A 15309-nucleotide genomic window follows, 5' to 3' on the forward strand; every position below is an offset into this window, starting at 1 on the left:
CCTCTTTCCTTCCTGTCCTCCTTCCCCTTCTCCCTCTTTCCTGCCCATCCGTCTATCACTGAGCAAAGAGCCATTGTCTGCCAAGCTCTGGTTTGCTCTGTGTCCCTATGACCTACCTGTCTTCAAGGAGCCGAGAAGCGAGTGCTGGTGAAGAGCTGAACCCAGTGTTTGGTAGAACCACTATGGTGCTTGGGAGTCAATAAAAAGCTAGGATTGTTGAACTTCTGCAAAGAAACTAGAATTGATGTGTCTATGTGTTCTTGTGCCTTAGTGTTGGAGACAGTGAGAAATATTGATGGCATATATTTTAATTAAAAACGTGAGTGCATTTTAAATTTCTACCATGTTATTTCTTGTTTTACTGCCAATTCCATTTTCTTTCAGATTTTCGAAAGGATCTTGTTTATATGGGCAATCCGACACCCTGCCAGTGGATACGTTCAGGGAATAAATGACCTGGTCACTCCGTTCTTCGTGGTCTTCATTTGCGAGTACACAGGTAGGCACACACCATGACACCGTGCCTCCTAGATACCCAGTGTGAACGTCAGTGGATTTGCTGTGCTTACTAAATATTTACACCAGTGCCAAAAATTGTCTCTCAACATCACAGTCCTAACGAATGGCAGGGTGCTAGTCAGGGTTCTCTAAAGAGTCCATCCATCCATCCATCCATCCATCCTTCCAGAAAGGGCATTTATTAGGCTTGTTTACAGGCTGTAGTCTAGCTAGTCCAACAATGGTTGTCTACCGGGTCCAAGAATCCAATAGTTGTTGAGCCCATGAGGCCAGATGTCTCAATTGGTTTTCAGTAAATGCCTGAATTTTGAAGAAGTAGGTCAGTGAAGGATGGACTTGCTAGCAAGAATTAGAGCAAGCAGGCAAAAAGAGCAAGCTCCCTCCTTCCATGTCCTTTATATATGTTATTAGACGCGTTCTCACGACCGGCCAGGAAGAACACCACAGACCAGAATCTTCTGCGGCAAAGCTTTATTCTTACATCTTCAGGAACAGAGTGCAAGAAGCAAGAGAGCAAGAAGCAAGAGAGGGAAAAAACGAAACCCCGTCCCTCTTAAGGAGAATTCTCCTTCGCCTCGGACGTGTCACTCCCTGATTGGCTGCAGCCCATCGGCCGAGTTGACGTCACGGGGAAGGCAGAGCACAAGTAGTCATAAGATACCCTTGGCACATGCGCAGATTATTTGTTTACCACTTAGAACACAGGATGTCAGCGCCATCTTGTAACGGCGAATGTGGGGGCGGCTCCCAACATCTCCCCCTTTTTCTTTTAATAAGAGCAAATAGGCCACCCATATTAATGAGAGTGGAGATAGAGGTCAAATCCCCAGTGTGTAGGTAAAGGAGCCATGTACAGGATTAGCTCTTAGGCTTACAGGCTTTTACCCAGAGCAACCCTGACCTGCTCCCGTGTCGTTTTGCCTGGGGGAAGGGAACTAGGACACTGAACCTTCATGAAAGATGACATGTCTCCCTAGAATAGGCTCATATATGCCGCAGAGCCTTTCCATTGCAGTGCTTAGCCTTGCAACTCTCTCGGGCTGCTGAAGCACACTCACTCTATCCCGTGCAATGAGACTAGCCTCGTGGGATATAAGAGCTGAGTGGCCAGCGACCTATTGCCTAAGCATAGATATATCATATATCAGGGGGAGCTCCATGTTCTAGTCCTGCAAGCGCCTGGGCAATAACCACCTTGTCTCTCCTAGTTTGGGCCTTAAGCTTACAGACCAATCAAAGAAGCAACACTAATCCACAGCAAAGTGTATCTCCAAATAATATTAATCCCACCCATTTTTTAAAGAAAGAAAATGCTGAGGAGATCCAATTGGGTAATCCTTTGGTCAGCGACAGGTCCAAGCGCGTGGAGTTGACCTGAAGTCTCAATTCCCGAAGGATCTGTTCAAATTCAGCCATCCAATTCTGTAACATATACTGAAAAAGACTTTTTGACAATTTAGCTGCCCTAGTAAATTTAACATACTGAATGGAAATAACACACAATCCCGGAAACTTTTGTTCACATCCCAGCTGAGTTATTTGTCATAATACATCTAGTTGTATCTGGACAAGATCTATGAGTTGATTAACCAGCATGAGACCTCTCTGTATCTTGACATTAGCTGAGGCCTGTTCATCTATGACTGTAGTCACTGAGGCTGACAAAGTGTTAATGGTGTCAGTCGTCTGGACCTGTCCAGACAGAGCCAAGGCTGTCTGAATTAAGGCCAAACCCAGTTCCTAGTTAGTGGTAAAAAAGCAGGAGAATACTTGAGCATTATACATCACCGTCATTGGGAGTGGAAATGTCGACATTATCCCCCAACGCTGCTCTCTCTTTATTATTGACGCCCTGGACATCACCAAGACGAGGGACATTAGTATTCCCTTGGTCAGTCTGGATTTTTCGGGTGAGTCTTTCTGGTATCCAAAATGGGTTGTTTTCATTCTGTGGGAAAACACAGATAGCTCCCCTGGATCTTATCAAAATAGGATCCGGGCCATACCATTTATTATCAAGGACATTTTTCCATTTAACCATCTCATTGGGCCTATCTGGCTCTGAACAATGACGTTCAGCCGCAGTATGGCCATGAGCATCAATATTTAAAAAATTGAGTGTAAAGAGTGCCAAAGACACCGACACTCTTGGTGCTCGGGGTACAGTCTCCTCAAAAGTTCCCCTCTTCTGTTTTATAAGATAGGCTTTGAGGGTGCGATGCGCACGCTCAACAATACCCTGTCCTTGAGGGTTGTATGGAAGTCCAGTCAGGTGGGTCACGTCCATCTGACGGCAGAACTGTTGGAATTTTTGAGACGTATAAGCTGGTCCATTATCAGTCTTAAGGAGTCTGGGTTTCCCCCAAGCACTCCATGCCTCAAGACAATGTTGAATCACATGTGAGGCTTTTTCTCCGGTTAACGGAGAAGCAAACATGATGCCAGAACATGTGTCAATGGACACATGGAGATATTGAAGTTTTCCAAAGGAAGAAACATGTGTAACATCCATTTGCCAGACCTGTAGAGGTCGAATACCGCGTGGGTTAATTCCCACATGAGGAACTGGCAAGAACTCACAGCAGCTTTGACATTGAGTAACAATGTCACGGGCTTCTTTTCTTGTCAAGGAGAAACGACTGCGTAATGTTTCAGCCGTCACATGAAAATTGTTATGAAAATTTCTTGCAGCCTCTACCGGGGATGATAGGGCAGCAGCCACCACTTTAGTGGCCTTATCTGCCAAATCATTTCCCAGAGCCATGGGGCCAGGTAGGCCTGAATGGGCTCTAACATGAGTAATATAAACAGGAGATCTTCTAGATAACAAAACTAATTGTATCTGCTGAAAAATATTGGCAACTCTACTGGAAGGCTTAATCACTCCAGCCACTTCTAAAAGATTTACTGCATTTACCACATAACAGGAATCTGACACAATATTAAGGGGTTCTAAAAAGGTTTTTAAAACTTCTAAGACCACTAAACATTCTACCACTTGCGGTGAATTTTCATTATATTGTTTGGATACCACTTTACCATTAGCCACATAGGCACCTATGCCAGTTTTTGATCCATCAGTATATACCACAATCCCATTTTTAAGTGGGTTTCTTACTGTTATTTGTGGAAACACAACAGATTGATTTTGGGCAAACTGTAAGATTGGATGTTTTGGATAATGGTTATCTATTTTTCCTGAAAAGGAGGTAACTAAAACTGCCCAATCATTAGATGTGGCTGCCAAGGTTTGAACCTGTGCAGCGGTATAAGGTACAATTAAAAGATATGGACTTTGCCCAAAGTGGGTGATTGCTGCTTTTAGGCCTTTAAGGGCAAGCTGTGCAATTGCATCAGGATACCAATCTATTATTTTAGCTGGGGATACGTTTGGATGGATCCACAACAATGGCCCATTCTGCCACAAAACTGCAGTTGGCAATTGTGCTGTCTTAAAGACACACAAACTGAAAGGCTGCGAATCCTCAATACGTTGTAATTGTGCATTTTGTAAGGCTTTTTCCACTTTTTGTAAGGCCTGGTTAGCAGCTAGAGTAAGAGTCCTAGGGGAGGAGATATGAGGATCTCCTTCTAAAATACTAAACAAAGGCCTTAACTCAGCGGAAGGAATCTTTAAAAAAGGTCTAAGCCAATTAATATCTCCCAACAGCTTTTGAAAATCATTTAAGGTATGGAGGTGATCTCTTCTTATCTCTACCTTTTGGGGCACAATCTTATCTGGGGACATCACAGAGCCCAAGAATTGTCCTGTATCAGAAATTTGGACCTTTTCTGTGGCTATCTGTAAACCCCACTGACTTAAAGTTTTAAGTAGAAAAGGATATGCCTTTTGTAGCATGGTAAGGTCTTTATGGCACAGGAGGATGTCATCCATGTAAAGGAGCAAAATTAAAGAGGGGAATTGTTCCCTCACTGGCAAAAGAGCTTCTTGCATATAAAGTTGGCACATTGTAGGACTATTGGACATTCCCTGTGGTAAGACCTTCCATTGATACCTCTTATCAGGTTTAGCAGAATAAGCTCTCTGACCCGTTAACAAGTCAAAAGTCCAATCTCTCTGCTCTGGAGTTAAAGCAGCAGCGTTTGCTCGGTCCTGCGCCTGTGCAGCCTCTCGCCACAGAGATCTCCATTCCAAATATTTGCCCATATTAGGGAGAGCGGCTTTTGCAATCATTTGCCAGTCGGCAGGAGTTAGTGCCATGCTGGCAAGCCTGTCTAACTGCACCAAGGTAAAATTAGCATTAATTCCATATTTACGAACCGATTCAGCAATTTCTTTAATCTGCACATATTCTACCGGAGCGTGGACACGCCCACCCTCGGCTCCTTCAAAGACTGGAAATGCCTGTTGTATTTTCCTTTGTTCCTCTCGGGGAATGAATGAGTCTGCGCACTGCCTCTCTGCGCACTGCCTCTCTGCGCATTGCTGACGCACTACGGGCTGACGCACTACGCAGGGCGGGGACTCCGCATAGGGCGGGAGTGCACCTGGTAGCCGATTGCCCTGAGGCCAATTAGCAAACTGGCCTTCGCCAGCCGCTTTTGGCTTTTTCCTTAAATGACTAGTTAGCACTTTACTTGGCGGCTGGTATCCTTTTCTTTCATAATGAGCCGCTTTTTTCTCCCAGTCTGTTTCTTCAGAGCACAGGCTCCTTCTCCTAGAGACCTCCGCTAATTGATCTTTCTTCTTTTCCCTTTTTCCTCTTTTTCTTCTAATCTCTCTCCAGGTATTCCTACCTAACCTTAACTTTTCCTCGGGTTCAAGACCCTTGGAAAGGCCTGTATACTTATTTTGTGTACCATATTTCCTTTTTGTTCCTACTCTCTCTCCCCGCTTTACTTCTGATAGCTTGTCCTGAATTTCCTCTAGAATTTTCAGCCCTATCTTAACCACTATATAACATGTGAAAAGGAACAAAAGGGCTTCTAACACTAGAAAAAATTCAAGGCCAAACATAACTTGTAAAGCCATTTTCCACTTTACTTCTGATAGACTGTCTTGAATTTCCTTAGAAAGTTCAAGATCAGACTTACCTCGTTCCCCAGCTGAAAAGTTCTGAATTCATACAGTTGAATCCTTCTTAACAGTCTGCTTTACGGGAACCTTTATCACCGTCGTTCCCCAGCTGATGAGTTCTGAATTCGGCAGTTGAATCCTTCTCAACAGTCTGTTTTATGGGAACACTTTATCACCGTCGTTCCCCAGCTGATGAGTTCTGAATTCGGCAGTTGAATCCTTCTCAACAGTCTGTGTTACGGGAACCTTTATAAACGTGATCCGCAGTTCTGGTTCCGGAATGAGGGATCCTCCTTGCGCCAGTCCCGAGTTTTTTTTTCTCGTCCCGGGTTTCGGCACCAATTGTTATTAGACGCGTTCTCACGACCGGCCAGGAAGAACACCACAGACCAGAATCTTCTGCGGCAAAGCTTTATTCTTACATCTTCAGGAACAGAGTGCAAGAAGCAAGAGAGCAAGAAGCAAGAGAGGGAAAAAACGAAACCCCGTCCCTCTTAAGGAGAATTCTCCTTCGCCTCGGACGTGTCACTCCCTGATTGGCTGCAGCCCATCGGCCGAGTTGACGTCACGGGGAAGGCAGAGCACAAGTAGTCATAAGATACCCTTGGCACATGCGCAGATTATTTGTTTACCACTTAGAACACAGGATGTCAGCGCCATCTTGTAACGGCGAATGTGGGGGCGGCTCCCAACATATATAGGCTGCCAGCAGAAGATGTGACACAGATTAAAGGTGGATCTTCCTACTTCAAAGATCTGGATTAAAAGTGGATCTTCCCCAACAGGGTCAACTAACCTGGACCCTAGGAGGGCTCTCAGAGACTGAACCACCAACCAAAGAGCATATATGGGGTGGATGTAGGTTCCCCCCACCCCCACATGTAGCAGATTTGCAGCTTGGTCTTTATGTGGGTCCCAAACACCTGGAGTGGGGGGCTATCCCAAAAGCTGTTGCCTGACTGTGGGATATGTTCTTCTAGCTGGGCTGCCTTGTCTGGCCTCAGTGGGAGAAGATGTACCTAACCCTGCAGATTCTTAATCTGCCAGGGTGGGGGGATACCTTGGAGGATGGCTCCACCTTCTCAGATCGGAGAAGGGAAGTGGGGAAAAGATTGTGGGAGGAGGTGACCAGGAGGAGGAGTAGTGAGCAGGATGTAAAGTGAACAAATTAAAAAAAAAAAAAAAGTGGCTCTTCCCACTTCAAATGGTTTAATTAAGGAAAAATTCCTCACAGGTGTGTCTAGCTATTTGGGTTTTAGTTAATTCCAGATGTAGTCAAGTTTGACAGCCAAGAGTAGCCTTCACTAGTCCTGGAGAGGGGCAGTCTTATCCTGGAGGCCAGCTTTAGAAACCACCTTAAATCCATACTTAGTCACTGTAGATATACTCATAACTGACAGGATCCCACTTTAAAATAATATATGGGAGCAATGAGCCTAGTTGGGAGTTTGGTTTCTCCTAGTGGCCTCAGTGCACTGGCTTTCAGGGCTGGGCTAATGTGCTCGAGTATGACGAGTACAGTGCTCTGTGTATAGTTGTGAACCAGACATGCTCCTGTTGGCTTTCAGCGTCTTCTGACCCTGACAACAGTAGCGTTGTTTCATGAGAAGGTGGATCGCATGCAGACCCAGTTAGCTGTGTGACAGGTAGACTGTGCCATGACTCAGAGTTCTGTATCTCCACATTTTTTTTGGCTTGTGTGTGTGTGTGTGTGTGTGTGTGTGTGTGTGTGTGTATGTATAGGTAAGTTGTTTGGTAGATACATGCCTGTGGAGGTCTGAGGACAATCTGTGGAAGTCATTTCTCTCCCTCTTGTATAGGGATATTGGGGATTTTGCCAGGCTTAGCAACGAGTTTCTTTACTGAGTCCTCTTGCCCCTTTTCTTTCATTTACATTAGAGAAGCACATGTGTCCTTTCCTTTTGTTTACATTAGAGTAGCAAACCATAATATGACATCACCTGCTTTGAGCAGTTTATAATGTGTCATAAGTGATGTGTGCACTTTCTGATTCATGTGCGAAAACATACTAAGCACATAGGATGGGCCATTCTTCGGTTTGAACATTGGTTTAAAATTGACACCATTTTTTATCATGCGACCACCTCTTATATGGTACTGCCTTGTTTTTGTGTGGTTATAGACTGGGGCATTTTAGCCTGCAGTCAGCTGCAGATCCTTCCTTTTGTGGTCATCTGGAGAGATGGGATCAATCAAGGACAGGTCACTCTGAGGATGTCAATAGATCCAGTCAATGAGCTGCTTCTGTCATAGGTCATTGCTAAGCAATGAGGGAGAGCCACTGTTTACCCCTTAGCATCTCTGTTCTCTCAGGACCATCTGAGAGGTAACAAGGGTACTCCTGAAGGTCTTGGAGCTGTAGGACCTCTGTCTGTGGCCCTCAGTCAATGGCGAAGTTCAGCCACATGCTTAGAGGATTGATGGTTCAGGCTGAATGGGCCATTTGATTAATGTGGTAAATAAGTTTGTTTTAAGTGCTTTACCACCATCTTATGTTGTAAGACCCAAGTGATTCTTAATGCATTTCCTGATTATTAGCAGACAGGGTGAGTAGCCATGACTCTGGTGTTAATTGTCTAGGAGAAACAGTGATCAGAGGAGGTAGGAACTATGCTCTGCAAGTCAATCTGGACCTGGGCTCAGAGGTGCTCTTGCAAGGCCTTTTCTCACGTGTGCGCGCGCACACACACACACACACACACACACACACAAGCAAAGATACATATGAATGTGCACACACACTAAATAAAAGTTGAAAAAAATTTTTTTAAAGCTATAGGACTCAGAAAAAAAGCCCCACGTGGAGGAGAGACTCTGGGCTCAGGAAGGATGGGCTGGTGACCATAACAGTGTATTGGAGAGCTTTAGAGAGGTGGACCGTTCTCATAGAGAATGTCCTGAGCTGCTGTTGATTGGAGGGGATGAATGACCCAGGCTTGCTAACCTGCCTACAGTTGATATTCCTGCAGGCTGAGGAAAGGTCTGTGTGTAGGCTGCAAGTCTCAGAAGTTTCAAGAGGAGCAGGTAATCACTGCTGTGGACTAGCTCTGAGGAAGGCAGTTCTTAGTGAAGGACAGGAGAGGGTCTGCATGATCTTCAAGATCACTACAAGAGACCACAGACATGGAGAGTTGGCTCAGATGGGAGGCAAGCAAGCAGCTGAACCCATTGGCTTATTATAACTCATTTACATGCACCCTCCTGGGTGGCCTTTTCCTTGTACTTGGGTCTGGGCAAGTTGGTGTCATGCTGTACACTATAGGAGTTTGGCAGCTCCGTTTGGATTGAATCCCTACGATGGCTCTCTGTTGTGCAGTTGAGATCCGGGGCTTTTAAGCTCATGTAAAAGAAAGAGGGTCATCACTTTGGAATTACAGATTGGAGGGAAAGAGTCAGTGGTGCCATCCTGTCGGTAGACCTCTTTTGGGCTGCTTTCCTCTATAGCTCAGGGGTCACTCAGGTTCCTGGGACTCAGTAAACGTTATCAGATGGGAGCAGGCCTGTTGTATAGGCAGCTAGTGGTCACTTGTGGGCGATAGTGATTTTGGTGCTCTGAGTCCTTTTCTGCATGCCTGTATTACTGCAGTTGGCAGTACCTGTGTCCTCAGTGCGCTGCCTGCACCAGTAGTAACATAAGCTTTCTCTGTTGTATTGAGACGTCTTCCTGCCTCACTCTCAATCCTGCCTCCTGCATGTGGTGGTCTCTGAGATAATGTCGTATAATTCGTGAACTCATTCTGCTGGTATTGGATTTTTTTAAGTACCCCCTCCATGGTATAGTTTTTAAGTAAATCCTGTACTTTTAAAACAGTCACTATCTTATTCTGTCCAAGAATGTTAAATTTGGCTTAAAATTAAAAAAAATCAGTCCATCACCTTGGTTCACACATTTTCAGCAGAGGATGTATTTTAGTTTAAATAAATATTTTGGGTATAGGAGGGAAAAAAAAAACAACCCACAAAACCCCAAAAAACAAAGATGCATTCCCCCCACGCGTCTTTGCTATTTCAATTTAGAAACAATTTTGACCAGGCACTCTGGGCTGATCCCTTAGGGTAATTGAATGCTGGTTGGCCGCTCGGGAGGAATGACGATGACTGCTCTGCGCGAGGGAGACTGTCTCGCAGCGGATTCTCGCTCAGGAGGTTTAATCTCAGGCTGATTTGATTCTGTATGTCATCTTCTCATAAATTACTCTTGAAAGCAAACATGGCAGGGGACTAGAACAAACAATGCATTTCCCCATGAGCATTAAGAATATTTATTTCTTTGTTTCTTGTGTAAGTCAGAACTTACAGTACGGCTTGCTCTTAGCGTTGCTCTCTGGAGCGGATGTTTCTGAATATGGCTGAAGTATGTGGTGCTGCCAGGCTGTTACCACTCTGCTTACCCAGGAAGCACAGTGCTGCCAGAGGACTGGACGCTGGCTGGGTTACACGCATGGTTGCCCCAACAGCGTGCATTGCCACAGAATTTGAGGGACGGCGGCAAGAGGATGCTGCTGAGGCCTCTCACTCAGCGTCAGTTTCAGAAGTGTGTCCTCTCCTGCTGGCCTTCAGTCTTCCCTCAGTGTACCAGTCTTTCCTCTGTGTGATGTGAGCCTGGACTGCAGCAAAGTTCATCTGCCCGGCTTCCCGGCGTGCTCCTCAGTGGGAAGCTGCTGCCGCCGTCCACAGTTTGTTCCCAAGCCTGCAGCCTGCAGAGACACACTAAGGCACGTCTGCGCACAGTGCAGCTTCTGTGGCCGTTGCCATCCAGGAGGAAGTGCAGACATGGCGTGAGCGGGTAGAGTGTTACGGACAGGTGTGAACCCCAGTGCCTGTGAGTTTACAAACATTTACAAAATGTCAGAGCAGTGGGCTTCTGCTGACAGATTGGAAAACAAATTTGGTCATAGTGTGGCCACATGGGCCAGAGGCTGTCACTGGAAGGTTTGGAGTTTTTTTTAGGCCTTGTCAGTGCACTGCTCTATGTGGCAGCCACGATGTATGTATTGTTTCAGGATTACCTGTCTCTTTACTATTCAGATACAGAGTCATTCAACAGTTGCAAAAATTGCTTAAAAAATTGGTAGCATAGTGCTTATCACAGTGGGTAGGAAAACTCAGCAGAAGACCAGTGAGGGTCTGGAAGATGGTGGTCAGCAAGAACCATACACTTCTTGGCAGCACAGAGGACGTGCTCCTTTCCAGAGCACGGGCCACTTGCTTCATGCAGGACAAGTGCTAACACTGGGTGAGCCTGTGCAAATTAGGCATGCTGTGTTCTTCTTCACAGTAGCATCAGAGCAGAAATCAGTGAGCATCTGAAAAAATTGGAAACTTTAGAACTCAGGACACAAGAAGCCCCTGAGAGATGAAGAAGGTGAAAATAGATGCAGAACCTGGAGGTGCAGCAGGGCTCTACCCACAGTGGGCTGACCGCACTCAGACGCGGTCTCCAGCTGTTAGCACAATTGCTGACACTGGAAGAGCAGACAGAGGAGGGGAGCAAGTGAAATGGACAGACAGCAGGCCAGAGAAGGTCCCCACAGCTTTAGCTGCCCAGAGCAGGTCCGAGAAAGAGTGGAAGGGAGAGAGGGAAACACTCAAGCAGGCAGGTGACACTGGGTGATTTCAGAGATGCAGAGCACCAAGGGGATTTCACGAGTAACCCTGCAAAGTAAGTTCAGAATGGAGGAATTCTGTGCAAGGCACTGGTAGTCAAGCTGCGTTGGCTGATTCGGTGTAGCCAGGATGATGGTCAGACACCAGTGTGTGTTGCTGCAGATGTGAATTCCGTGAGCAGGATTTAAATCAGTTGCCTTTGAGTAGAGCAGATAACCCCCAATGTATAGGTGGGCCTCCTCCTTTTGGGCACTTGAAGGCTGTGGCCAGAAAGAGTGCCGTGCCAAGGAAGCAGGGGTTCTTTAAGTGTGTGCCTGAGTTGCTCTGCCCTATATACCTTTAGATTTCAGGTTTGCTCTTCTCTACAGTCCCATCGGGCACTCCCTGGAAGTTGGTTTCTTTCCCTCCCCTCCCCCCTCGCTCATATACATATGCAGATATAACACACACCTCTATCTTACATATATATGAAATTGCATTAGTAATCTTTAAAACAGTCCCATAACCCCAAGACAATGTGTATGATAAAGAATTAACCTGCTTGTGTCAAAGAGTTTCTTAAGCAGAAGAGGGAGGAACGGATTATATTTACCACTGGAGGCCATTACTGCCCCATGAACAGAGCCAGGTAGGAGGCTCCGCCAGAAGAAAACTACACAGAGATTCCTTAACAAATGCTAGCAAGCCTGGTGTGGCAAAGTGGAGAAAGGATTCTGTATATGAGAAATGGAATTTATTCCATGACTACAAGAATGTTTCAGTGTATGGAAATCAATGTATTACCTTAATCTACAGACCAAAGACTATAAAACGAAGTGATTATGTCTTTTGGTATAGAAAAAGACAGAACCTTTGGTGATAAAAATATTTTTTCTTTTTCTTTTGTTTATTTATGTTTGTTTGTTTGTTTGTTTGTTTATTTATTTATTTATTTTTTGAGACAGGGTTTCTCTGTGTATCCCTGGCTGTCCTGGAACTCACTTTGTAGACCAGGCTTACCTTGAACTCAGAAATCCGCCTGCCTCTGCCTCCCAAGTGCCACCACGCTCGGTGATAAAAATATTTTACAAAGGAGTACTAGAAGAGACGGTCCTAGAACAGCTGGATATCTTCACGAGAAGGGGTAAACCTTCTCGGGACAATAGCAGGCGGACTACAGACCTAAGTCTGAGGGGTCATGAGAGGCCAGGCATGGCAATGCACATCTTTTAATCCCCTTACTTGGGGCCAAAGGCAGATAGATCTCTGAGTTGAAGTCCAACAACTCTGTCTCAATAAATAAATAAGTAAGTAAATAAGTAAGTAAGTAAAAGGGAAAAGGGGACTTTAAGAGATGATGGAGAAGAGGGGTCAGCCATCACAACCTGGGTTAGACCATGATTTCTCAGGTGTCTTGCCAGAAGCAAAGACACAAAATTAAAAAGGGGGCTTTCTCAAATGAATAGCTTTGTATTGTGAACAATACTGTCAAGAATGAGGTGACAAGCCAATTAGGGAGAGTGTATGCAAATTGTAAGTCTGCTAAAAGTCTTCTGCCTGGTGTGTACAGAGAACTCTTAACTCAGTAAGACGGCCCACTTTAAAAAAAGTACAAAATGTTTCCATGGACATTTCTCCAGAGACGATTTGCAAATGGCCAATAAAATCAGGTAAAAATAGTCACTGTCATTAATCATTAGGGAAGGCAAATTGGACCCAGCGAGCCAGCACTTTATATCCACCTTAGAAAGGGTAGCCACGACAAGGGTGGCCATGACAAGGGCTGTGACTTCAATGTGAACTGTCCCCACGGGCTCCTGTGTTTGAACACTTGCTCTCAGCAGTTGGCACCATTCTGGAAGGTTGTGGAACGTTTCTGAGGTGGAGCCTTTCTAAGGGAGGTGGGCCACTGGTGGCAGGCTTAGAGATTTTGTAATCTTAACCTACCCCTTGTCTGTCTTCTGCTTTCTAACTGCTGATATAGCGTGGGCATAAGGCCCACTCTTCTGCCACCATGTCCTCTGTGCTGGTCTGCACTCTCACACTGAGCCATGGTAAACCTTGTAAGAGGCTTCATGCCAGGCATTTGGTTACAACAACAGAAATGCCCGAGACAGAGCAGGTGTGGAGACCCAGGATGTAGGTGTGGGACTGTCTGGGAATGAATCAGATCTCCTTTGGAGGTGTAAAATGCTACATTAGATGGTGATTATGACTGCTTAATTTAGTGCATATACTAAGAATACCTTTGAATAACCTAATTGTGTGGTATGTGAACTGTATCGCAAAAAGAAACTGGAGCCCCTTATTTGTGAGGAAAGATCCTAGTTTGGTAGTTTCCTAGTGATGGACACATGCATAGCTTCTTTTCTGTTGTGGATAATATACACAGTATTTGAATAAATGTATTCTCAGTTGCATTTGTATTCTTTTTCATTGTCGTATCAGAGGCACCAAGAATGACTGACTCAGTCTTGGAAGAGGTGCCACTGAATCAATGTCTGCAGCCATTTGTAGATCTTGACAGCATTTACTGGGCGGTTTACCATAAAGATGACTGACTACGTATTTTCCTCAGCCATTTGTGGGATTTCCATTTCCCCTTGTCTTTGGAGTGATCTAACATGATTGACTGGAGAGAGCTCATCTGTATGTGCGCTTACAGACATGGTAGTATCCTTCAAGGATGCATGGCCCAGAGCTCAGACGCTCAGTGACTCAGAGGGTTAGGAGAACAGCAGCAGTTAGTATTCTCTACCGTACTCACATTCCTGTGACACACACACACACACACACACACACACACACACACACAGCAGCAGCAGCAGCAGCAGCAGTTAGTATTCTCTCCCATACTCACATTCCTGTGACACACACACACACACACACACACACACACACACACACACACACAGCAGCAGCAGCAGCAGTTAGTATTCTCTCCCATACTCACATTCCTGTGACACACACACACACACACACACACACACACACACACACAGCAGCAGCAGCAGTTAGTATTCTCTCCCATACTCACATTCCTGTGACACACACACACACACACACACACACACACACACACACACAGCAGCAGCAGCAGCAGTTAGTATTCTCTCCCATACTCACATTCCTGTGACACACACACACACACACACACACACACACACACAGCAGCAGCAGCAGTTAGTATTCTCTCCCATACTCACATTCCTGTGACACACACACACACACACACACACACACACACACACACAGCAGCAGCAGCAGCAGCAGCAGCAGCAGTTAGTATTCTCTCCCATACTCACATTCCTGTGACACACACACACAGACACACACACACACACAGCAGCAGCAGCAGCAGTTAGTATTCTCTCCCATACTCACATTCCTGTGACACACACACACAGACACACACACACACACACACACACAGCAGCAGCAGCAGCAGCAGCTAGTATTCTCTCCCATACTCACATTCCTGTGACACACACAGACACACACACACACACACACAGCAGCAGCAGCAGCAGCAGCAGCAGCAGCAGCTAGTATTCTCTCCCATACTCACATTCCTGTGACACAGACACACACACACACACACACACAGCAGCAGCAGCAGCAGTTAGTATTCTCTCCCATACTCACATTCCTGTGACACACACACACACACACACACACACACACACACACACACACACACACAGCAGCAGCAGCAGCTAGTATTCTCTCCCATACTCACATTCCTGTGACACAGACACACACACACACACAGCAGCAGCAGCAGCAGTTAGTATTCTCTCCCATACTCACATTCCTGTGACACACACACACACACACACACACACACACAGCAGCAGCAGCAGTTAGTATTCTCTCCCATACTCACATTCCTGTGACACACACAGACACACACACACACAGACACACACACTGAGGGCGGGGGGTGGGGCAGGCACATCCGTGACTGGTAGTCTCTTGGGCATGGTACATGAGTGACTGTGCCCAGCAGGAATGTTCTGGTTCTGGGTTAGTAGGAAGTGGAAGATTGGTCAGTGCGGGCAGCTTTGTAGCAATGTAGCCGCCATCTTGGTTGCCTTGTGGCAGCCTCTGATGGATGTTTCTGGGAAGGAAGCCTGTGAAGGCTT

At 45.8% G+C, this 15309-nt stretch overlaps 1 protein-coding gene across 3 annotated transcripts in view; it reads left to right on the top strand.

Moving 5' to 3' along the window:
* Positions 1-15309, top strand: part of Tbc1d22a (TBC1 domain family, member 22a) — a 284093-nt gene that overhangs the window by 96932 nt on the left and 171852 nt on the right. For all 3 annotated transcript variants that reach the window (XM_006520833.3, NM_145476.2, NM_001358062.1), the window contains one exon: positions 385-499. In XM_006520833.3, the coding sequence (XP_006520896.1) occupies positions 385-499 (115 nt within the window). The remainder of the gene's footprint in view (positions 1-384; positions 500-15309) is intronic.

This window comes from Mus musculus, chromosome 15 (assembly GCF_000001635.26).
Source record: "Mus musculus strain C57BL/6J chromosome 15, GRCm38.p6 C57BL/6J".
NCBI classification, from domain to species: domain Eukaryota; kingdom Metazoa; phylum Chordata; class Mammalia; order Rodentia; family Muridae; genus Mus; species Mus musculus.